Source organism: Ascidiella aspersa, chromosome 6 (genome assembly GCF_963924565.1).
Source record: "Ascidiella aspersa chromosome 6, kaAscAspe10.2, whole genome shotgun sequence".
Classification (NCBI taxonomy): domain Eukaryota; kingdom Metazoa; phylum Chordata; class Ascidiacea; order Phlebobranchia; family Ascidiidae; genus Ascidiella; species Ascidiella aspersa.
Genome location: NC_139452.1, coordinates 23,981,947 through 24,007,882, shown reverse-complemented (window position 1 = coordinate 24,007,882; position 25,936 = coordinate 23,981,947). Strand labels below are relative to the sequence as shown.

The following is a 25,936-nucleotide window of genomic DNA, read 5'->3' as shown; positions in this document are numbered from 1 at the left end:
GGCCGTCCGCGAAACGAACAGATTAAGCGGCGAACGGATTGAAAATCACTCCTTTTGACCGATTAAGAAACGAGAGAACTTAATTCATTCCAGCGCCAAAAGAGAGAGAAAGAATTAACAAAACAGATTTGAATCCGGCTTAAACGTGCATATAAACGGGCTTATTGTTTGCACATTTCCGACCAGCATTTTCTGGTTTATATATTGCTCACCAACGAAAATTGTCATATAATTTGTTTCCGGTAATCAAGCTTTTTGGGTCACTTAATAGTGTTTGAAATGCTTTTATGTCAAACGATACCAATAGAATAAAATAAAAAATTCATAGGTGAGTGATTTTAGAATTTATTTATTACTAATATAGGGAAAGCCCCGAACTTTAACCTAATTTAATTTTTTGTATTTTTTTGCAACATTTGGGATTGTAGCTACTGAGCAATCTTGTTTAATTTTCCTTACCCGTATAGCTTGCTTCACGAAAGTTCGTATACTCTAGTTCATAATTTTGGTACTTTGTTTCTAAATAATTCATGTAATTTAACAATACGTTCAAAAACTCTTGTTTTAACTTGACCGTTTGGTTACTGTTTTGTTTAAAGTTCTGTATCTTACTTCGGTTATTCTTCTGTTGCCTAAAACCTACACTTTCATCCTACTGCAGACACCGTTTTCCAGTATACACACTTGCCAATTCTACCTCTATGTATTGATTATGTGCCAAACTGTCAATGACATATGTACAGTCCAGTCTGCATTATGTGGCAGATGCACACACGAGATTTTTTGAAAGCAATTTGTGAATGCAGACTGGTGCACAGTGAGATCTTAAAATCTAACGACAAATATGCGAAAATGTATTTTTTTAACCCCTATAGTGCACAATATTGTTGTAAATGCCTATTTTGCTTATAAGTGCTAATTTTTCTTTATATTGAATTGCTACATTATTCAACTGAACCATTTTTTAATTACCAGAAAATAGTCTGACATTAGTCACACATATTATCTCGCACATCAACAAAATGTCTAATTCAATTGACAACAAAACAGTATTTGTTATTGATCATGGACCAGCAATGGCAGAATCCTCAAAGCAAACAGTGGATTTTGATATTTCCACTAAATCTAGGCCTCCGGTAAGTATTTTTACTGCATAAAATGACTTTTAAAAATGGGTTTCAGTGCATTATGTTCACATGGAACTTAGTTCAGATTGTATTTAAAAACCTAATTACCTTGCACTGTGGAAAGTGTGGCAAGTGCACCAACAAGTTTTTTTCAACCCTTCGAAGTGCACCCGAAAAAAATCTAAACTGCACCTTAAATATTTAAAACGCTTGTGCACCTTTATTTATCGCATCATATTATGTTTACAGTGCAATTTATGCAAACAAAGAGCATTGTAAAACCTGCGGTGCACTTTTTCTACCTTTGTTGCACCCGGTCACCTGGATTTTTTCGGCTTTGCACCCAGGAGATCTAACCAAGGTCTGCCATACATTCCAGACGGGTTTACTTATTAATACCCCAATTAAGCATTAATATAGTGCTTGGCATGCAAAACATGCTAGTAGTACTTGTAAGCTTAGGATCAGTTGGAGGACAAACTAAGTCTTCTTGATTTTATTATTGTTTAAATTTCTAGGGTGTAGTTCCTCTTGCACCAGTTTCTAAATCACTTTGGTCAAGCTGTATCGAGGCCCTGTGCGAATATTGCCGAATTGTTTGGGACATTTTTCCGTCTGACAAATTGCTACGCTTCATTGTTAGCGATTGCCAATCAAAGTTTCTCAACTCTTGGTCAGAAGACGAACAGGTCATGAATCATGTAAGTTGGTTGTAGTTGTTGAAATATCACGTATACAATGTATCAAACTAATTTAACTAAACAAAACAGTATAGACTTTCTTGTCTCAGTCAAAATCAGTCACTACACTATAAAAGAATTCTTTTATAAACTAGAACCTATATTGACCGATTTTGACTGAGACAAGAACTGTTTTGCAACCATTCAAAGTCATTGTCGTCATTAACGTGCATTAGGACGAGGAGATATCTTCATTTTTACATATTAAGTTTGCACTGATTTAACTATTCATAAACTGCTTTTAACTGGAATTAGTCTTAGAAATTGATATGTATAAACAAAAGTTCAAAATATAAGTGATCTGGTCTGGAATTTCAAAAGATTTAACTTTGTTTGTTTTTTTGTAAAAAGTTAAAAAAATATAGAAATTTCAATTTTAAACATAATAAATAAATACAAAATTTTTCCTTGATTTAAACCAGTGTTTCTATCTTTTTTTCTTCAAGGGTCACCTGTATACTTTTAAAAAGTAGAGCACCTCGTCAGTAGTTTAAAAAGTGGGGGCTCACCTCACAAGCAAATCTAGCATGAAAGTTTTTTAGATACTGGTATTTCTCTTTTGCTTGCAATTTTTCATCACATAGGCTTCATAGTTGCATATCTTGAAGTGGGGAAAGGGATTGATGAGCTTAACCAAATAACAAAGTAGAAGAACATATAGTTTAAATATTAGAATAAATTTTCCCTTTGCCATTTGGGGCACCTGGCAACCTTCAATGACTAGTGTGTGGCGGGGCACTTAAGAAACCCTTTAAAATGGGTACCTTTTGAAATCATGAAAAATCCCTTGAAAAGTATGAATGTGGGAATAGAATATTTGTATGTCTACACAAGTGAACTTTGCAAAAAATACCAGGATAACTGAAACCACTATATTGAAAGTAATTAAATTCTTTTAACTCTAAGTCAAAGCCATCGTCCTAAATTTTACTTACTTTGAAGTTGCCTTGTGACCAGTGTCAGCTCCTCACTGCACGAACTTCTCTTATTTCCAGCTGATGTCGTCTCTTGCCGCGTGCGGTCCTCCACTGAAAAAGCCTGACTGCAGTGTAATGTTGGGGCTGGTGTCGGCCGTAGAGGCCCTTTGCGAAACATCGCCGATGCAACAGAGACAGCTCGCAGAACAGAAGAGCAGAGGCAAGGTTTCAAATCAAGGGAGAATTATTTGCATCACCCAGCTTAAAAAGTAAATGACAGTTCTAACTATAGAATAAGCATTAGCTCTTTTAACATGTATTACTGTTTTCTAAAATCTAGACCTTTCCTATGTTTAGTAGAAAACATTTTAAACTTATGATCTAATAAAAAAATATATATATAAATTGTAGTCATATAAAATAATTAATTATTTAACTTTGAAATAAAAAAACTATAAAAACAATTATTATTGAAAAAAAAATCGTTCTGTTGCTTACATTAAATATATATTGAAAGGTGAGTTTTAACTTTGAAATGAATTTGAATCACAGTAAAAAGACTAACGATGTATTTCCCATCTGTAAAAATAAAATATGCACTTCACATGTAAATTTGCATTCTGCATCTGACATACAAATCACAAACTTCCAGCAATCGTAAAATAATTAACTGTACACTATAGATACGATATTTAACCATTACTTTCTGCTCTATATACAGCGATACACATCGTCGTACGCTCGAAGATTGCGTTGCCTGTGCTTTGAAGCGACACAACGACCTGGCCGACAAGTCGGAAGGGTAATTAGCAATTTCTTGCTTCAAAGGACGTCAAATCCTTATTGATCTTTGCCCTTGCGACGCTGTGAAGTTTGCCCGATTAATTACTGCACTTGTGCGGTCAATTAAAGGTCGTCGATCCCATGTGTAAAGCTTCGAAAGTCCCCCGTATAGATGTCTTGCATAATAGCCCTTTCGGGTTACAAAACGGTGACGAATATGGCTACCACATGCGCGTCATTACTTGTTTATCTTGTTAACTCAATGAATACCCCACAGCAAGCGGTTTTACGTGAGTAATGTTGCAAACCTAACAATGTAATTCATCATGAAAACAATCCCCAGTTACTGATTATGTAAAAGGACAGAAAATACGGTTTGTACGTACTGCGCCTAGTAGGTCAATTTGTTGGAGGAAGGTAAGTGACAAGTGGACTGCGATTCATGTGACAAAAGTGGACTCGGGCCCAAATCAACGTTGCTATACCTGACAGTGCGAACTAACGATAAAAAACTTGATTGAACAACATTTGCAAATTTCGCAACAAAAAATTCGTTTCTGTTGAATTTGAGAACCTTTTAACCGTTTTGTAAATGTGCCAAGCGACAGAACGATGTGTTTAAGCATAAAGACGATGCAAGTTGAACGTTTCTGTTAACGAATGTCCGCGTTAAAGGCGTAAGCCGAGCAGTTGACTAGATCCAGTCGCACAACACACTTAAAATCAGGGCCACTGAGTCACTTTCAAACCGAGGTGGACAACCTTTCACAATACATGGTTGGGAACATCCACCATATGCTATTTTACCTTTTACAATATGCTGCCTATTTAGTTTTAAAAATTAGTACTGAGACTCGGGACTCGGTTAGTTTTACGTGGTCTTACTCAAGTCCCGAGTCCGACTCCAGCAAAACAAGTCGACTCCGTCGAGTCCCTAGTCCCGAGTTCGTCCCTGCAGCCCTGGTTTAAAAACCCTAATTCCAACTCTTACAAAGGATGCTGCCGGTGGAAAGCGTTAACCTGGTGCTGGTGCACGTCAAGCCCTTCGGCTCGGACTGCCAGATCACTGAGTGCAAGCCACGACCTCTGGACAAGCACCCTGGAGTGCTGGCCGAATCGCACAGCGTTAAGCCTACACGTCACGGTATTGCCATCGCCAACAGGATGCTCAACCTGCTCCGTCAGCACTACGACCTCTCAGTTACCAGCATCACTGGCATACCGATGAAGGTGATATTTTTTGCGTGTGTCGCTGATTCATGTCAGTGTTGTTTGGTGCGTTGTCGTAACGGTGGTTTGTGAAAGGAAGGGTTTAATTTGATTAAAACTCTATGCCTTGTCTAGCCTTTTTAGCAAAAATGCACTGACATTGGCCCATGTCAGGTTTATTAAAAATGTCTTGTATTTTTATGAAAATAACACACTTTTAACCTGTTGTAATTCAATCAAAGTTTTGAAAATCAATGGCACGTTTTGTTAATTTGAAAAAAATGACAAACAAAAGTTAAAAAAGATGTTAAACAACTTTATACAAAAAAAAAACAGAATACTGCAGTTTTGCCAAAAACGGTATTATTTCTGCTTGGAAAACTGCAAATACAAACAAAATACAAAAAACAGCACCAAAGGTTGAATATTTTATCAAATACGTCCCATCAACGAGAGATACACACATATACAGTATGTGTTTATTAACAACTGTGATCTATAGCCACTCGGAAGCTGCTTTTTGACCAACGATTACGGTTTCCGTATCATAGTGCACCGAAAGCGAAAAGCCATCGCAGACTAACCGAATCAGTCCAATGATGAAAGTAAGGCAGGCTAGAAAAAAACTAGCCTGCAGTTAGGTTTGAACTTACGACCTTCGGCCATATCGGGACCGTCGCTCTACAAAGTGAGCTACACACTACACAGGCTCAGAGAGGAGCGAGTCGAGAAAAGTCCCTTAAAGTTTGACCACGCCGTGCAATGGCTGAATCCCATTTTACTTTGCCGTAATTAGGAAGAGCAGCACGCCAACAGCTCGGCAAACTACGATGTTCTCTTGCTGCACAAACGCCTGCCGGGAACCCCCCAAGTCGAGACCGAAGTGGGCGACGGCGAATTGACTTCGACGATGCTTTTGAAGTGGTGCACGCCCAAGATTAACGTTAACGGTACGGGATGTTATTTTAAAGTGACTTTAAACTAGTGCCAAACTGAATATGTAAAATATGAAGATATCTCCTCGCCCTTATACGTGAATGGCGACAATGACTTCAAATGGTAGCAATATCATTTAATAATGACTAGAACTTATAAATGACTGATTTTGACTCTGACAAGAAAGTGTTAAGTATATTACTTTAAACTAGGTATGTATTTTACAAAGTAACTTATGTAAAAATGTCGGTTGTGTTCTAAAATTTTGATACTTTGATGAATTCAAGTCGGTAATGTCCAGTTTATTTTCTACCCATCCCCTTGTATTTTATTGTTTTTTACACAACTTAAAAATGGTACGGTTTAGTAAGTAGCAATGGACGAATAAATTTTAATGGATTTTATGTAAATATTTGTTTGTCTTATCTTTGAGTAATTGCGTTTACAGTCTTCACAGATAACAGCTTTATTGTGTTTTGTCAGCTTTGATCAAACTCGTTACTTTTCTGTAGAACTCTACCACTGTACCGGAGCAGCAAGAATCAGCCCAGTAGACGTTAACAGCCGACCCTCGCTGTGTCTCACCAACTTTCTGCTCAATGGTAATACATATGGCACGGCGTTTTTTCTGATTCCTTTTTCAAAATAGTGAAGGCAGAAGCTTGTGCGGATAATTCCCAAATAGAGGTTTTGTAATTCAGAATCGACTTTGATGGCGCACACATTTTTGAGAAACCAATCGGATTACCAAAGCCCATACAGAATTAGGTTTCAGTTTGCAGGTTTCGAATAACTCTTTATTGATTTTCAACTAATGTTTCTATTTATTTTCAATTAATGTACTCGTGTTGAAAACGAATAAAGAGGTATTTCAAAACCTGCAAAATGATACCTACTTTTGTATGGGCTTTGATGTTCCTTCCTACTACGCCTGACTCCAACCTCCAACCATTATTATGCTTCTATCAGATTACACTATGTCGCCCAGGCATAGAGAAACTTCTCCGTGTCTTCGGATTGCCTTTTTTTAACAACTGCAATACGAATTCGTCGCATATGACAGTTTACAGCATGTTTTATACCGCATACGTTAGAGCTGAGGTCACCAAACTACGGCCCGCGCGGTTAGATCTGCGGCACTTAATGTTTTAAGGCGATACCCGATATTTTAGATTTAGACATCGCCATTCGATGTTAATTGACGTCGATATTATGCTCAGACAAGCAAAATAGATAACATTTAAAGGTTCAAATCCTTTTTTTAAGGTTGTAATGCTAAAATTTAGTTCAGCGTTACAAATTCTATGCCATGTTGTTAACCTACAGTTTTTTACCAAATTTTTATTTTAGGGTAAAATCGCAACGTTTGTTAGCAAACCATGTCTGAAATTCCTACATTATACGGTAACAAACCAAATATCGGACCAGTACAGACACCAACACTTGGTATTGGTTATCGACTTCCTATTCGATATTATCGGAATCCCCACTTTCCAGGTAGATCTGTTCTCCTGGAGCATTGGCGCAAGGGTCCGGATGGGGGCGCCGGATCCAGCTACGCCGAGTCCGGGAACAAGCAGATGACCCACATCATTTCTTGCAGGGGATCCGACATCTTCCTCCAGGCCCTAGGGATCACAAGGGTCCCGTTCGAAGACCCCCCGGCCATATCGGACGGCGTCGGAGGACGGGTGACCGACTACCGGATCAGCGTGAGTTGCGCTAGAGCAGTAGCTTTTAAACTTCCAGGCCGCTTAAGGGTTCGTGGCGAAGTTGTAGGCATTTTAAGGGGGGCTTTTTAAACTGGGTCCGTGGATGGGCGGGGGGGGGGGGGATGGTCTAAAACGAAAAAATAATTTAATAAAACCAATAAAAAAGGGAGTTTAACTTCTCTTTGATTGTATTTAGACTTGTTTTGTGTAATTTATGTCGGTATTTACGTCTTCATTGAAAGTTTCATTTTATGCGTTGCAGTGCTTAAAAGATAAGTTTTACCGGTGAAACTACAACTCTATATTAACGTACAGTAATACCATTACAGTACGTCGTTATATCCTTGCAGATTTAATGGTTAATTATGATCATCTTTTCTTCTAGGTTCTGTAGTTTTATCAGAAATTCAATTTACCCGGTTATTTGTACTGTGTTCGCAAATGAATATATTATCCCCCAGGACTTTAACGAAGTCATCAAAAAAGTCCAGCTTCTTCCTCTGGCCGCCAGGTGGGGCAAGGGAGCGGACGCACAGGAGAAAATCAAACCGCTAAGCGGCGCCATTGCCCTGTTGGACCGATATACGCGATGTTGGCCACTTGCCATGTCCAAGACAATCGTGTTCAACATGGGATCTTCAGTGGAACGATTGCTGGAATGCATCGTCAAGGTATTCGTTAGTTTTTACAAATTGTGGAGTCATCAAGTGCACTTGAGCCATTGTTTAAAAATGCCTAACTTGACTTAGGTGTTTTGGGCAAATCACTTTTTAATTCCACCTTAGTCAATTTTGGCAAATGACTACAATGAAATTCAGTACAGAAAAATAATGGAAAAATTTCTTGCCAGATTTAGAAGATGAATGTTCGGTGCTTGAAGTTTGTTAACAAAAATAATACAATAAAAAATAATTACGTTTGTCGATTCGTGGTAGAGCAAAACTTTTAAACGATTTTTTTCGTGATGAAGGACAAGCTGACAGACGACGAACTGATGCAGTGCCAGCGAATTATCTACCACCTGATGAGCATGGAAAAGTCGGGGAACCCCCTTCCCTCAGGATCGCCTGCTGGAGGCAACGGAAAGGGAAAGCACCCGAAAAGGTGACGACTTCTCTTTTTGCCTTTTTTATATTTTAGGGTGTTCCCCTTGTTTGGGGAATGCGTTCTAAAGGTTTGGGAACATAACAAGATTTTCCTTCCTGTTATATATATAGTATGACTGGACTCATTTTCAACTGGATCAAACATTTAGGTCCGTCCTTAAGTAAGAGTTATTATATTAAAGTGCTTTATAACAAAGTTTTTAGTGGAAATTTAAAACGGCCCGCCAAGAACTTGCTGAGTTTGGTTTGGCCCGCGACTAGGTAAATGTTGCCGACCTCTGTCTTAAAATTTAAATTGCCCTCTGAAAACTCCTTAGATTCGCGACTTATAATGTTGAGTTTCCTAAAACGATTGAGAGGCGTTTCTAGTGAGTTACGCAAAAATCATTACACACCTTGCCAATAATTATTGCACTAGGCTAAGTAACGGAGCGAACACACATTGGTTACTAAATCATATTTGTCACTCGATTGAGACATCACAAGTAGTGAAACTCAAGGCTCTTTTCAGTTGTGTTGCAGGAACTATTTTCTTTTAAAATAAACAAAAGGCACAACGCCTTTCTCTTTTAAAATGAACAAAACGCATCACACAGATTGGCCTTAATAATTAAAAACACAATAAGTTACTGTGTTTTTCTAGCAAAGCTATTTATTAAAAACAACCCGAAGTATTTGGGTCGCGAGACCTCGGTACTAGTAATTTTGGGTCGCGTCAAAAACTATTTGCAGACCCCTACCCCAGGGTGCTGGGCATCCCGGTTGAGAACCACTGTCCGTTGTATTAACCAATAACGGCAAAGACTATTTTTTTTCGCAGGGACGACCAGTACAAGCAGATGTGGGCCGAGTTGGAGCGTCTGCTGCAGTCGCACTCTGTCAACTCGCCCCTTCATCAGCAACTCTACGACTGCCTGGTCGAATGCGTGGGAAAGCCGGACGAGGGAGCCAAGAAAAGCGACCTGAAGGCAAAAGACAAGGATATGTGCGTAAACGTTATAGTGGTTGCGGTGAACGTGAGGCTAAACCAGGAGTTGTTAAACTTTTTTCACCGCGGACCCCCAAACTTTTTTTGCTTCGCGTGGATCAAGGTAGGCAAGAAAATTTAAAAACGACGTCGTAACTAAATGTTACAATACAAAAACACTTCATAAATCAGACGAATATGGTCTAAAAATGTTTAAGTGAAATGGAATCTAAATAGGATGCCTATGTGGACCCCCTAAAACTAGCTTCCGGATTCCCAAGGGGTTCATGGACCCCAGATTAAGAACCCCTGGGCTAAACTGTGACGAACTAGTTGTTTTTGTCTGGCGTTTACGTGGCACTTTTGAGCGACAAATTGCTTTGTAATGTTGACAAACTTCCGCACAACAGAGCTTCTTTAGGTTGAAGTAAGAGTAAAAGCAATTGAAAATGCACGAAGGAAAGGCACAAGCCAGAGCAATAATGGCGAACAGTGCCACCTGATGTCGAGATTTAGAATTAAAAAAATACGGCTATTAACTAAGATAAACTTTTATATTATTTGTCCCCCGATTTTTTACGACTTAGGCCACTGTCACTAGTGCGTTACTTACTTTATTAGCTGCTCAAGTTAAAAGTTCCGGTATAGACTTTAACCTTTATTAAATAGCTTAAAACATTTTTTCTTTTGCGAAACCTGAAAGGGGAGTAATAGTTCTTCTAAAATCCTAAACAAAAAGTATTTGCAGATACTGTTTTACGTAAAATAAAGTTAGGAAAAGGCGTTGCTTCAAATATAATGTTGTTCGCCTAAATTCCTTACAACAACCAGCTTAGATTACAATTTCTTGGTAAAGCCCAAAGTTTAAAGTGCCATTTAATCAAATCGCGTATTAGGGTCATTCCAATTGTATCCAATCACTTGGTTAGATATACCTTTTGCCTTATTTTTCCGCCATTGCCTTTCTAATAAGTGCAGTCACCCAAGTGCATTGTTATATAAACAAATAGCGTTCATCCATATGATTGTGATTTACTAAGCTAAAAGTTCAAGAAAAATAGCAAAGGTTCAGTGAAGGTCTCATATGGAGCGGATCATGAATATTTATATTTACTTCACGCTAAATGCTCAGACGGAATTATGTTTTTTTTTTGCGTATTGTGCCTCATGGCAATTATCTGCTTTTCTTTATTCGTTCCATATGCTTTTAAGTAATTTATGCACATTTTCAAAAAAACAACATATAACTGTACGTTTAGGGTTAGAGTGTTAAGATTTTTGCATCTACTTTAAATGTTTTTAGCCCTCAGCAACACAATGCACGGCGAATTCAATTTGCATACACGCAAATTGCGTCCTTTTATCGAAATCATTTCAACAGCCGCTTCGCCAATATTATTTAACACCAACTTAGTTTAGTCAATGCAATTTTTTTCTTTTTTGTTGAATTTGATATTAAAATGTACTTATTCATCATCAATGCACTTCTAGTAGAGGAGAGATGTGCACAAAAAAACATACATAAGATATAGACAAAAGTGTGATTTTTGGCACGTATGTTTATTTTTGCGTTTCATTGTAATATACACGGACCTAACTTGATTTTGCTGTAAATAATATTTGACTACATTTTGCAGTACTTCGCTCGCGAAAACAGAAGTGTTCGAATCGCCGGAGTCGCCCGAGTCGCCGCCACCTGTCAAGAAGCAAAAGGTGGACAACGAAGTCGCCATCAAGATGCAAAAAGGTAAAGGCCGCTGGTTGCCCTCCATTGTAGTTGTTTATTATATCGTCAAATTGTCGCGAATTTTCACAGTTGTGAGTTCGACCTTCACTCAGCACCATTGCAGTGTTGTAACAATTCATTTTTAGATGACCTATGTCCCAGCCAAATCATTTTCAAACTAACTTAAGTCCAAGTAAAACCATTTATACGATAACTTTTAACTTTTAGGTACATGTCAAGTCTTTTTAAATAAATAACAAGTCAAGTCGAGTAATATTTTGAGCAAGTCAATTCCAAGCCAAATCTTTGTCATTAAAATTAAAAGGTAAACTATTAAAATTGGAAAACTCGTCCGATCATAACCAGTAACTCAACTAAAAAATACAGTTCTTTTATGAGCAAAATAAAAAATATAACCCAGTTAAATAGAAAATGTTTAATAAAAACACTTCATTTCATCCCAAGTCATTTGTTTAAAAGACTAAGTCAGGTCAAGTCATTTTGCCCGAAAAACGAGTCAAGTTGAGTGTTTGAAAAAAGTGACTTAAGTGCACTTAAGTCGAGTAATTGACTTAAGTAATTACAACACTGCTAGTTGCTGTAGAATCGTCGTCACATGTAATCATGTTTAGTGAGTGTTTTTTTTTAATTTAATTTTGATTCTTTAACTGGAAAAATACTGGGTTGTTTAATGTCTTCGTTTACTAATAAGTACTGCTTATATATGCACCATTAACACCAAAATCTCGAACAGAACAACGCGCGTCATTTACGTGTAGTAAGGGCGATGAAATATCTTCATAATATTTTATACATTGAGCTACCAACCAGTTTACGCGTTTGCATTCTTTTGTTGTTGTTTTTTCTAGAGACCGATTATGCCTTATTTAGTGGCGAAATATTTGTAATCTTTTAGATTACTAGTACTTATTAATGACTGACTTTGACTAAGACAAAAAAGTCTAAATAATATTTGCTCCCATTTGGAGTCATTATCGTTACTCACGTGTAAGGGCGAGGAAATATCTGCATATTTTACACATTCAGTTTGTCATCAAAGCGACCTATTCTATTTTTATATGCGTTATTATGTTTATCGTGAATCGATTGTCGTTGGCCTGTGATTTCGCACACACTCTATCCCAGCGGTTCCCAAACTTTTATAAAAATTTTGCCTGGCGGACCCTTAGCAATTATTTTGATATTTCGCGACCCTATAAAAATTCAAGGGTTAGTTGACCCATGTTTCTTGTAGTACACAGTGCAGTTACGATTCTTTCTAATGTAACAACTTTCTAACTAATGCAACGATTCGCTGATAGCAGGTAGTTCAGCCTATTGCCTGATAGATGCTTCATGATATCGCAGGAGACATCAACAAACACGCTGCATTATCGAAAAATAAGGCATAAATAAAGACTAAAAATGTTTTGAACATAGTCTAATTGTAATGTTTAAAGACATTCGCTGATGACTAATGTTTAAAAAATTAAAGACTAACTCTCCTTGTGGACCCTCTGAAACTGTTGTACGGACCCCAGTTGGTTCGCTGACCCCAGTTTGGGAACCGCTGCTCTATCCTAATGTGTTTGTGCGAATTGCCAGGCAAGCAATCGCTGCTGAACCTTTGGAAGCAGCGCATCGAAAACACCAACTCACAACGTCACGTCGAGTTCTACGGTCGACTGGCCAGCGATGGGAATAAGGCGAGGCTCTATCCCAACATTGACGAGGACGCGGGTAGGGAAAGCACCAGCGGAACGCCGACGTCACAAAATCAAAGGTCGGTGATTGGTCGATATAATTGGTCGGTGATTGGTCAAAATTTCAAGCTCCTCTATTGGTCAGCTTGTTTTGTCTACCAAGGTTTTTATTTTGGGTAACACATTTATAACCCCTTATGACAAATATTACAACTATTTGAAAAAAAATTGCATGAAACATACAAAAAAATAGTTTGGGGATTCTATAGCGTCATGCCTATTGTTATTACACTTACAGTTGTACACGTTTAAAATTACAGGGCCGCTAGAATAGATTAAAATAAAAAAATGTCATTCCTCCAGGCACGGCCACCATCGTTTCAACCATCACCATCATCACCGTCCCTCCTCGGCCGGAGGTCGTGAGGACTCCGGTAGGAACAGCGGGAGGAACACTCCTCAGGGCAAGATGAAGATAAAGGAGAAGAAGACCTACTCGGCCGCTTCTTGATCCACTGAATAAATCCTCTTAATGAGTTTACTTGACGAAGACGCTAAATCGTTAAAGAGAGCCCGTGGGTCGCCTCCTTTGAGTGGTTTGGCATACGGCAACGTGTGCTACGCGTTTCCCGGAGACATAAAATACGTGTAACGTACGACATACTACATTACAGATCGTGCTAAAGATTCCTCTTAATGCGTTTACATGCTTCACGAAGACGCGAAATCGAGAGAAGCCTTTTCAACCATGTACTTATGCATGATTGTATACTGGCATAAACTGTTCAAAAAGGCTTATTGTATACTGCTACTATAATGCATGCCTATAACGATCACACTAATTTTAAAACAGTACTAAATCACAAGAAGAAGTATAATGCAATCAGGCGATATCATATCTAATACAGACAGATTTTAAAGGATTGACGAAGTAGATTTACATACCACACTAATCAACAACTACACTAGTAATCATGTTTAAATAGTACTAGGGCGACCCAGCTATTCACTAAACTGTAAGTAAGCTAACAAAACATAACACAAATAACATAAATGGATTTAAATTTGTTAAATGAGTCCTGTCTTCACAATGTTCCCACAATTTTTCTCAATTTTAAGAAATTTTGTTCAGAACCAACCTCAATAAATCGAACCATGTGAACCGCCTCTGAGTGGTTTTGTTTACGGCAGTGGTTATCAACCTGTGATACGCGTTCCACGGTATACTTTCCACTGGAACACACATTAAGATCTTAACCGGGGCGCCGCTGCACCATTGGGTGCTATTTCTAATCCACAAGGGTTTTGCGACATAGTTTAGAATCTTATAAGGATCTAATAAGAATATCAAAGCCCATACAGAAGTAGGTATCATTTTGAACGTTTCGAATAACTCTTTATTCATTTTCAACATAGAGAGAAGTCACTGATGGTAAGTGTATATATAGTGCTAAGTTATAAGGATCTGATTTTGCTGAACTCTTACAACTTTTCGTGGAAGATTTGAGTGGAATAAAACCAATAACCTGCTACGTTCTGTAGAGTTGATGTGTTGTTCCAGTTCCGTTTATTGTGACATTCTAGTGAATTACCTACGGAAAAATCGTATAGAGGTGCCGCAATATATTTATTATTTCTCAGACGTGCTGCCACTATCCATAAAAGGCTGAGAAACACTGGTCTGAACTATTAAACCATAGTATAAGGACCAACGACATTATAAAGTCAAATACGCAGTAATAAGCCCACGGAAAATAGGTTTGTAAGGCCTTATTCTGGCCATTTTGGTCTTATTCCAACGGTTTAGGACTTATTTCGATTTAGGCGTTGTTACGACTATTACGTGTTATTCCTGTTTATGCCTTATTTCGAGCTGTGTTTTATTTCGTTTTCAGTCTTACGGCTGGAGTCACTTTCCACGTGGTATGCGAGCACCTTTCAGGTCTAATGTTGAGTTTCGAAAGTTAACGAAAGTGTAATATCATTGCGGCTGACTTAAAGCATTTGTTTTCCCTCGTTAAATCGACTGATAAACTAAATTCTGTGGCTAACAAATCTCCTTCCTTTAGACTGGCGCCTATAATGTAGAATATTATTAATACAGGTTTTAACAAAGTCTTCAGCCTTTAAAGGTCTTTAAGCATCTTTGAATTGAATTACGTGTCTTTGGAAATTCTACGTTTTCCCAAAAGCCTGCAAATGTTTGTGATACGGAAGTTCCTTATGGAAAATTGCTCATAATTGGACGAGTCTATTAATTTTAATAGTTTAACATTTAATTGTTACATCAACGGGCTGAATTGACTGGGATATAATTTATGATGACTTGGACTTTTGAGTGGAATTTGGGTAATTTTAAACATGAGAGATTATGCAACTACAGGTAAATGCTTCAATATTGTTTACTATGATGGAAGTATAGTTTGCTGGAATTGTTTAAACTGAACAACCCAAAAAAAATCCCACACAAACGTGCAGTACCGAAACTCCGAACAAAAAACCCCTGGCATATGGCGAACTTGATCAGTGCTTCCTGTATGTCTTGTCTATAGACTGCGAGGTCACTCCATCGAACGTACAGCAGTCACAATGCAAACGCAAACCATGAAATAACCAATACTCGTCACTTGGTTTTTGGACTCGTGACCATTGTCACGTAATAACGCGGTTCAGTGCATTGTTTAAAAAGAGCAGGGTTTCCTCTAACCCGGTAATAACCAACAGAATAGACTACCATAGGAAAAAAACTGTAATCGGCGTTTGCGATCTGTATCAACTTGTGATCCGAAATAGCATGTGATGCTAAAATTTGCTTTAATTTAGCCATGACCACAGATGACTTGTGTTCACTTGCTTTGGGGTACATATAGCTAAAGCGAAACCATGTTAAGGATTTAGGGGTTAACAGCTTTTTAATAGCAAAATAATCTTAAAAAGAGACTTGTTGATAGAGATTAATAGGGTAAAGATTTATTTACGATTTAAGGTAACTATATTTCTCATTTAAAATTGTAATGGAGCACTTTTTGGAAAAGGTTAATATTGACAGAATACTTTTTACTTCTTAAGTTGTTTATGTGTATCTGCTGTTTTTTTAGATTTGATTTAAAATCTTAGACTTACCTTTTGCGCTATTTACTACTCTTGTTACCAAAGATTTGGGTTACTTTCAATTTACACTCAAAACAATGAGAAGTTTCCAATATGCACTATTGGAAAGTAAACCTTGCCCTAAAAATAAATACTTAAACACATCTGCAAGGAAAGCAAAGGACACATGGCAATTTGAGAAGCGCCCCACGTTTGATAAAGGTTAACAGCAACCACTGGTTGCCTATATAAGATTGTTTTTTTCACAGCAGCAAAACGCAGCAAAACCCACCATTTTATTCGCTCTCTAGATTGCTTCCGCAGTGCTTTCCAAGGCCACGACGGGAGAGCGTATGTTTCTCGTGATAAATTGCTATAGCATATATCCCGGTCCGGATGCGCTGACATGCGCCTAGAAAGGGCTAAATGCTGTCTAACCAGAAGCAGGCCTTTAGTCTAGTTGAGTGATGTGTGGAGAGTGGATGTAAATGCACGCGGGCCTTTTCCGAGAAAGGTCGTTCTAAAGGGCAATGTTGTAAATAAGACATTTTAAAGAATTTAACTGCCAGTCAAGTCATTTTGAAAAATCCCAAGTCCAAGTCAAGTATTTTGCACAACCTAACAAGTTAAATCTAAAGTTATCAGTTGCCTAAGTCAACTCCCAGTCAAGCCATAATTAGGGCAAGTCTACTTCGTGTCAATACATTACTATAAAAGTAAAAATAATTATATATTAAAATTGTTAAACTCGTCCCATTATGTATAATTTACTTAAACAATATAAAATACGAAACATTTTGCAGGCAAATTGTTAAACATGCACAAATCGAGATAAGGTGTGTGACACAATGACTTAAGTTTAGGTCAAGGTTTTTTCCGAACGACTCAAGACAAAGTAAGTCATTTGAAAACAGTAACTTAAATGCACTTTAGTAAAGTCATTGACTTAAGTCATTACAATACTGCTAAAGGGCCACCACAGCTTTTTTTGAGAATACAGCACTAACGAACAGTGTCGCGCATTTTTTACGCAGATCAGCAAATTTTGAACAGATGAGAGAAAAAAATAGAGAATTAGTTACACTTTATTTGTGCGTAGCTTAGATGTCTACTGGGGTCAATATATAGATAAGTAAAACATTTTTTGAACACTCTTATTCAGCAAATTTAACATTGTGCCGGAATTCTTCGGATGCGATTAGACTAAGAAAACCAATTAGGCCTATGTTTATATTGAGGTAATGATTTGTCAACGTGACATAGGTTGTGGTGTTGTAAAAATCAATCTATCTGCTGCTTTGACGAACTTTGAAGAATAACCGTTTTCGTTACGCTTTAGCTTAGAATAACACCACCAACCAATTTGTCGTAGCTGTCAGGCGCAGGACGCAATACGTTATGTTTATAGAAAAGGCAGGACGCTAGTTTCAGCTTTATGCATGGTTCGCAAGGCAAAGGCATTTGCTGCAACAGAAAGTTGGTTTCGAAGACCGACAGACAGAGAATACGATGTTTCGGGATATAGGAGTTATTGGCGCTTTCAGCGTTTTGCCTTTAGCCACATACGGCACTCTTGCCCCAGGTACTTTTATTATTGTCAGTATAGTGGTCGTTTTCACAAGGGATAGTTCTATTAGCTATATGAAATTCAGCAATTTAGATAAAATCGTTTTAATTAGTTTTACTGGCCTGTAAATAAAACATATCCAAGATAATGCATATATAATTGCCTGTTCACAAGGTATACTTCTGTTAGATATATACGAATTGAAGTAATTAGACAAAATTTTCAATCGCTTTAGTTAGTGTAATTGGCCTGTAAATAAAGCATATACAAGATTCTGTATATAGTTGTCGTTTGGCCTTTAAAAAATCTTCCACAAATACGTATTGTTACGATTTTGACTGGTTTCGCAAATATCAGGAATCACTGTCGAGGTCAGCTATTGACCAGACCACCATTTACCAAAAATAAGCTGCCATCAAAAAATTAACAGAACAAACTAATCTCCCACTCTACTGACTGTATTTTATTAAAGGAAACCAGTGTTATTAAAAAAACACAATGCGCCTATCGATTTCCCAACAACCTCTTTAAATATAGATTAGCAAATCTTGGTCTATATGCACGGTTCACAGTTCTAACGTGCTGGAAGAACATTTAGAGCTTGCGTGTTATTGCAGGAAGTATTTACAGCAACACGCCTTTCGGCTGCGGCAGTCGACAGCGTCAGACAGCGCCAACGCGGACGCCGAGCTATATCCCAGAACACTGGCAGAAAACTGCGTACAGGGACCAACGCAGATCAAGTACGATTTAGACCAGTAAACTATGGTGATACTAAAATCAAAACGTATAACGTTAACTTATAACAATTCCGCTAAGAAACAAACTTTAAGAAGTTCTGCTAGGAAAAAAAGGTCATGCAATATGATAAACGTAGCTTCGTCTGCTTACAGCAACATAGATGGAACGGTTTTCTGAGTTGTATGACAGTAATAAACGATCGTTAATAAAGTGTTGAAAACAAGTAATTTTGAACGGACGTGAATCCCAGTCAAGACATTTGTAAAATAAGTTATGTCCAAGTCAAGTAATGTGTAAAACAACTTAAGTACCAGTCAAGTATTTTTGTATAAATAACAAGTCAGGTCCCAGCAGTTCAGTCATAATTAAAGCAAGTCAATGAAAAAAGTCAAGTCAAAATCCTTGTCATAGACAATAAACGTTAAATTTGTTCTTGTCCGATTATATGAGCATTAACTGAACTAACGCAACAAATAGAAAGCAAATTGTTTTATGTTTAAAAATTAAGATAAATAACCCAATTTTATAAAAAAAAATTAATGGAAACACTTTATTTCAACCCTGGTCATTTGCAAAGTCAAGTTATTTAAAAAGAGTGACTTAAGTAATTAGAACACTGCGTTAATATAAGAAATAAATACAGATAGGTGGAGCTTTGCAATATAAAAATACGGGGTGTATAGGAAAACACGGAGTGTTTCCCCGTATAACGAATTTATGTTAAAGGAGGTGGCAATGAATATTTTACGCACGCGCAACAACACATTGGTTTGTTTAAAGCTCAATCCGCCACCTTAGGGTATTTACGAGCATAGAAGGAAAGTTCGCGTCTCTCGAAACGGCTGGGACCTATAAGAAACTACCCTGGTTAAACAATCTCTATGTTTATGAAAGATACAGACATGCGTGTTAAACAACCGTGATCTAGCAGTTTTTATGTCGGTTTTAACCCTCTCTGTGTCTATATACCTACCTTTACTAACGAAAGACATCCGGTCGCAGATATCATCCGTTATTTAACCTATTAAACGTAACCGGTCATTTACTCCCTGCTGAGACCTCGTTAAACATCTGAAAACTTTAACGAAATCAAGGCTCGGACGACAGCAAAGAAGTCGAAGACGAAAGCGACATGTCAAGTTTTACCTACACTCTCTTCAACTGCTTCGACGACCCCAAGCTCTGTCTGATCACCTTCTTTTGTCCATGCTATGTGAACGGTAAAACGGCCGAGGCGGTCGGCGACAATTGCCTGGTGTGCAGTCTCGCCTATATTTTTACCGGCTGCATCGCCGGAGGTCTGGTACGAGCCCAGGTACGAGCCAAGAAGGACATCGAAGGCAGCGCGTGCGGCGACCTGATGGTCAATTTATTTTGTCCACTTTGCGCGCTGGTCCAGAGCTACCGGGAGGTGTGCGGCATCCCCTATGAACAGGCCATGGTCCGTGTTTGAACTCTTTTTGTTTGAATATTGTTGATTAGTTAATAGGGAGTGTGTATGTTTATCTAAAAAAACGAAAACCAGCGATACCGGGCTTCTGTTGCATGTTGATTGATGCTCTAACACAGTGGTTCTTAAACTGGGGTAAGTGAACCCCTTTCGGGTAGGTGGACTAATTTAAGGTGGTCTATGAAGGCCTTATTGAAATATTATTGAATAGTATAAATAATTAAAGAGTGATAAAGAACGTTATAATAATTCGTTTTTAACTGCGTTTTGTCCAACAGAATTTCTGCTAGAAGTATTATAATGCAAAATAACTTATACCCAGTGGCATCTGTGATTAATACATTAAGTGTTATAGTTTGCAATGTATGTGAAGGTGCAATATACAAGCGTGCATTATAGACTACGGTGCATACAATATTTTTGCCAAGGTTCTCGAATCACATAAGTGTTTAAATTCGCAAATGCCATAATTTGTACAAAAGCTATGTGATTGCCATAGGAAACTTGAAAGTTTAAGGGAGCCTATATTTCTGTACCAAAAAATAAACGGTTTTGTTTGTTTAAAACAACTTGCTGAATTCCTTGATACTTTGTAGTTTGTCGTTGAAGATTTTACACCAGTTTCTTTGTTGTACATAAGGGATGACATTTAGCGTTTTGTGAACTTCAGATTTAATTAATGGTAACACGGCGGAAAAGGATGTTGATATTAAAATTGTACGTATAGCGTCAACCTGCTTCCTTTTATCTGTAACGTTTTCGATGCAATAAAAAACACGCCACTTTGTGTCTAGCTAGAAACACATCCAAAAGAATTTGCTTAATTTGTGTTAAATTAACTGTATTTTGCCACGAAACACTGGCTTTGCAGGGATGAAATAAAATGTAGCCTACATTTAGATTGGACACATGCGCATCCAATTCATACCATTTTAACTTATCTTAGAAAAAATGACTCCCAATATTACTCTGATATAGGAATAGTTGTATTGAAGATAGAAGAATATATAAAAAGATAAAAATCGCTTTTCTGGTCTCAACAAAAACCGACGTTTCGGCAGCAGATACCAGCTAAACTCATCAGGATTTTAATTGAAACAAGAATGCATTAGCCAGTTTATATACTCAAAAATAAAATGACTATATAGGCAAAAATAATAAATCGTCGCTGCGCTGAAGTATGTGATAAGCTGTAACGCGACGGAGTTATCTGGTGCAAAACTGCACTGTTGGACAAGAACAACGAGCGTTTATCAGCCATGGCGTTAGCTACAACAATGAGTAGATAGCCGGTTAGCACGAATCCTTTTTATTCATGGCGTTACGACATTTGGCAATTCGGAATGATTCAATGGACAGTATTTTGTAATAGTGCGGTTCCCAGTCCTGAATTTTACAGTTATCTCATCAATTCCGTGTCGAAGTTCAACCGCATTCTCTGCCAGATCTGACCGGGATGCCCTTTCGTGGCGCATCACGCATATGTTCAAGTTCCCTGGTATGAAAGGAACATTTTTTTATGTAGGTTGCTGAACAACCCCAACAGAGAAGTTGCTTAAACAACCTAACTAAGCTAGCTAAGTCATTTTCCAGGTGCCCAGAAAATTGTATAGCGGACCCCTAAAGGACCGCGGACCCCAGTTTGAGAACCAGCACCGCCTTAGAAGATATTTTACCTGACCGGTTACAGGTGACTATAATGAGTCCAGAAATGAAATTGAAACTTTGTTTTCTGTTTTCATTTAGAATGTTAAGGTTGGTTCCAAACTGTTTTAAGTGTTCCAGAAACTGCTGTATCAGATTGTTTTTTAAAATAACGAAAGTGTCATGAACGCAGGCTTTTTTCGCCAAAATTCGCGGGGTGGAATGAATTCATGGAGCGTTGTTCGATGTCTTCGTTACCGAAACCGGTGATCCCATTGCTGCATTAAATATCTGTTTGTAGTGTTTTCCTCTGAATTTAAGGTATATTGAATCTAGAAATATTTTGTTAACCCTTCTAATATATCATTAATATTAAACTTAGTCTTGTTTCCAGTGTGTTGTCTTGGTTAAGACGTTCTTTTGCTATTTTGTATCAGCAGGGTCTTTGGTAAACAAGGACACAACGTCAAACGAGACCATGATTTCATCTTCTTGTATTTGAAGACTAGTAATTTCTTCAACAAATTCTTCAACAAAAAGAGTTTCTAACGTGGTATTCTTTTTGTCCTAAAAGAGGAGATAAACTTCAAGAAATATGTTTAGCGATTTCTATCTATTGATTTGTTGCCTGATGGAGAACTCTATTTTAGAAGAATATATGTTTTTTGGTGTCATTAGGAATAGCCAGCAATGAATGAATAATTGTATAAACTATATGAAGTAGCTATTAAATTCGTTGTGAGTTACAGATAAGCAAAAAGAGTTTAAAATCAACTTAAATTACGTTTATTTAAATTAAATTGATCGCAAAGCTTGTAAAGCATGATTAACCCTATAGGCGACACAAGTTATTTTGCCTTATCACAGTATATTACCGGAATCTACAATTACCTGCGTCGTTCTATTAATTTAAGGTTTAAGTAAACTGCCACGAAGAAATAAACCAAATATCATCGTCACTTATGTGGACCATCTAAAGGACTGTTTTCAAAGTTTTTAATACGATAATACTTATCAAAAATCAAATCGATGTATTACACCTTAAACCAGGGCTGCGGAGTCGATCAGAAATAATCCGAAAAAAAAAACCTTGTCTGACTCCCGAGTCCCGGGTCCGGCTGCGACTCTATACCACCTGTATTTCACCCATTTACTTAACTAAAATAACGTATGTCGTGTATATTCAGCAAACCACTTAAAGAGAGGTCGTATTATTCATCTACTCACAAACTTGGTTGGAAAATTTTCCACCGTATGCTTTTCCACCTTAACAATTTGGTACTGCGCATGCGCACGTCGGACTCTTGACTCTGGTAGTTTTACGTTGTCTTACTCGAGTCCAGAGTCCCGAATCCAACTCAAGCAAAACAAACCGACTCCTGGAGTCCTGAGTCCGACTCCGCAGCCCTGGCTGAAACAGAGTTATAGTTATTCTTTGCTGCTTATTGTACCGATTTAACCAAAATAAAATAAAAATGATAAACGTTTAGCAAATGCTTGAAAAGCAGGAAATACTTGATAAATTGCACATAAGGATTAATTATACACTTGACAAATACAATTGCCGTCTAACAAAAATTAATATTTAAGTACTGGTAAGCCGCTCGGCACTTTGTTGCAACAACGTAATTGTTTTACGAATATAGGCCTATAGGCAGTTCTTAAACTGTGCGGCAAAATTGTTACGTGTGGCACATACTTTTGTAATTTTTGAAGAAAATCTATTCCTATCTCAAATCAGTATGGGACGCATTTATGTAAGCATGCGAGACAGTGCTGTAAACGTTTTTTTTTTCAAGCTACTTACGTCCCGGCAGTCAAGTCACTTGTAAAATAATTAAATTCCAAGTAAAGTGTTTTTGAATAAATAACAAGATTAGCCTGCAGTGAAGGTTATTTCTAATCAACTGATTGAGTTGAAGCTTCCTTTGTACTATAGGAAGAGTTGTGTTTTGAGATTGTTTAACTAACAGAAATCGCAATCAAGGACTATATGATTCTCATTTGTGTGTCCTTACTTAGAGATCAACCAATATACCTTTTTCAGACTGTTACTTATACCCAATTTTAAACATATTTGCCTACTGATCCAATTTAAAATAAATGAAAAGAAAAAAGGAAAGAATAAATAAATTCCCAACAATTCCTAACAATTAAACTCATGATCCTAAATTAAAAACCCCAGTCCAAGCCATCAGTTGCCCAAGACCAAGACCCGGTCAAAAGATATGTAGAGCAAATCAACTTAAAATCACGTCCATAAAATAAAACGTTATACTATTCGAATTGTTAAACTCATACGACTATGAGCAATAACAGAACTAAAGAATAAGAAAAACATAAAATATAGCAAGCAAAATGTTTTATGTGCAAAAATTGGGGTAAATAGCTCAATTTTACAATAAAAAATACTGGAAAACACTTTATTTTAACCTTCATTTTGCCCCAAAGACTTGTCATATTAAAATATCAAATAACTTGAGTCAAGTGATGTAAAAGCAGTGACTTAAGTTCACTTAAGTCAAGTCATTCGACTTAAGTCATCACAACACTGATGTGAGACTTAATGAACGCTATATAATTGAGAAAACAATAAAATAACCCTATTGTCTTGCTGAGTAAGAGTGTAGAGAAACGACGCATGTCTGTTTGTGCTTGTAATAATAGCGTGTTCGCCTGGAAAAGTCTTAAATATTTCACCTCGATACACTTTTCCTTTCCTGGCCGTTGGGCCACGTTGGAATGTACAAGTGATTGTCAAATTGTAATAGTATTGTATTGCCATACACAACAGTAAATCACAACCGCTTTCTATTTTAGGGACCCCTATTGGTACTGTAGAGTACGCATTGTTATTTGATGGTATTATTCGAACTAAATGTTTTATAACAAACTTATTGACGTGGCCAAACCGCAAACCTCTCACCATTAAACATTTGACGGTTTCTATAAACAAGTAACACGGAGATGTTACCCGTTAACACGCCTCTGCTAAATGCTGGTATGGCCAGACGATGTGTACAAAAGCTGTGGGCATTAAAGCCAAACGAGGCTAACGAAACTAATCAACTGAAATAATGTAGCGGACTGAAGTTATTATGCTGGGCCGTGAGTTCTGTGCATGGACCTTAAGTTATTCCTGTAACTGTAAGTTGATTGCCGTTCTGATGTTATACAATAAAATCAGATCTGTTTAATACCTTGCTGTGGCTAAGCTGTCAGAACACGCAACCTTTCAAGCAACCTTCGATCAACCTTTAACAAATGGACACGGTTCAATCCAGCATAAACCTGCATCAGCTTCAAACTAATTCAGTTTAGCCCTGCAGTACCCTCAAAGCCGCCATGGTCTTCAATTTTTTTATCTACAATTTTAGTTTATAGTGTCACCCAATGTTTTATGCAGAGTAGTTAACCCGATTCAACAAAAGAACATGCCATTTGAAGATATGTACTTCATACGATGTTAATAAATATCATATGCTGTTAATAAACTAAACAAAAAACAATGACCACTGTACTCCTATATGCAAAGTTTTATGTCTGCCAATGCTGCATACATCAGGCAAAAAAATCAAAGTCTGCAAACTCATCAATTTCAAACGTTTTGGCACCAAACTCACACAAGCAAGTAAACTATTTACTAAGCTAAAACACACACAAATAACACAAAACGCATTGCTGTTTTTCTTTGCGTTAGTTTAACACTAAACTATAGTCCATTTAAAAAATAAAACGCCCCGAATCCATTCTTGATTTATTCAATCTATATAGTTTTAACCTGTCAAAACTATCTTAAATGTATAATGTAGGTCACTACCAGTAAGCGCTGCGTCAGTGCGGGGATTACCCTGCCTTTAAGCGAAGCGAAATTTTCTGAGACTGATTTTTGCGCAATGCAGTTAGCCTTGGTTTACTTTGGGCTATAGCCGCACACGGAGCTTCAACACGTAGTTCGTAGTTGTATTACGATTTATTTTGGTCTGCTTAACGGCCTGTCGCTGGCCTCGTGTATGCACAAAACTGTAGTCTAGAACTTTATCCTTGGAATAAGGCTGCGTGGCGCGAACGCCAACGATAGGCTCTTTCTTAGTGAATGCTACAAGTTTTGACGCTAGTTGCTTGCTTCTTAAACAGTAACCATCTCACACCACCACTAAAACATGACTGCCCTCGTGCTCAAACGCTTTGCATTGCAAACGGAGAAAGGTCCCTTAAGGGCTAAAACAAAACTGTAAAGCAATGAGTGATTACAAGTGTAAACGTAAAGGTGTAACGGCAAGAAACGAACTAAGACAAGTAAAGTGCAGTGAAGCAAAGTAAAGCAATGCAAATTAAACAAAGAAAACAATATTTAATTACACAACATTTCCGCCTTCTTAATTACTTTGCCCACCCAGACAACAGTTAGGAGGTGAAAATATCAGACATTTAAACGAGCTCTTTCTGCCTGGATTCTCGCCTGGCTTCTTCTGGGTCATGTCGAACTTTCATGCACTGCATAATTATAGCACTTCC

General features: G+C 37.6%; 2 protein-coding genes across 2 annotated transcripts; both read left to right on the top strand.

Moving 5' to 3' along the window:
- The first annotated feature begins 987 nt into the window (after positions 1–987).
- On the top strand, positions 988–13,553 carry LOC146140916 (integrator complex subunit 13-like). Its single transcript, XM_083392067.1, has 14 exons — positions 988–1,136; positions 1,646–1,828; positions 2,863–3,053; positions 3,506–3,586; positions 4,563–4,797; positions 5,573–5,726; positions 6,225–6,314; positions 7,210–7,424; positions 7,886–8,095; positions 8,395–8,528; positions 9,351–9,515; positions 11,135–11,244; positions 12,829–13,006; positions 13,290–13,553. The coding sequence occupies exons 1-14, from the start codon at positions 1,023–1,025 to the stop codon at positions 13,435–13,437; spliced, it is 2,208 nt and encodes a 735-aa protein (XP_083248193.1). The 5' UTR covers positions 988–1,022; the 3' UTR covers positions 13,438–13,553.
- A 3,939-nt stretch (positions 13,554–17,492) lies between these two features.
- Positions 17,493–20,560, top strand: LOC146140915 (uncharacterized). Its single transcript, XM_083392211.1, has 3 exons — positions 17,493–17,598; positions 18,201–18,326; positions 19,419–20,560. Exons 1-3 carry the CDS (start codon positions 17,526–17,528, stop codon positions 19,775–19,777), a joined length of 558 nt encoding a protein of 185 aa, XP_083248337.1. The 5' UTR covers positions 17,493–17,525; the 3' UTR covers positions 19,778–20,560.
- Positions 20,561–25,936: the final 5,376 nt, after the last annotated feature.

Bases quoted from the DNA above. Each gene is read 5' to 3' on its own strand.
- LOC146140916 (XM_083392067.1), top strand. From the start codon at position 1,023: ATGTCTAATTCAATTGACAACAAAACAGTATTTGTTATTGATCATGGA. The intron at 5,727-6,224 runs GTACGGGATGTT...ACTTTTCTGTAG, and splicing joins GCCCAAGATTAACGTTAACG to AACTCTACCACTGTACCGGA. The intron at 8,529-9,350 runs GTGACGACTTCT...TTTTTTTCGCAG, and splicing joins AAGGGAAAGCACCCGAAAAG to GGACGACCAGTACAAGCAGA.
- LOC146140915 (XM_083392211.1), top strand. From the start codon at position 17,526: ATGTTTCGGGATATAGGAGTTATTGGCGCTTTCAGCGTTTTGCCTTTA. The intron at 17,599-18,200 runs GTACTTTTATTA...GTGTTATTGCAG, and splicing joins ATACGGCACTCTTGCCCCAG to GAAGTATTTACAGCAACACG. The intron at 18,327-19,418 runs GTACGATTTAGA...AACGAAATCAAG, and splicing joins CAGGGACCAACGCAGATCAA to GCTCGGACGACAGCAAAGAA.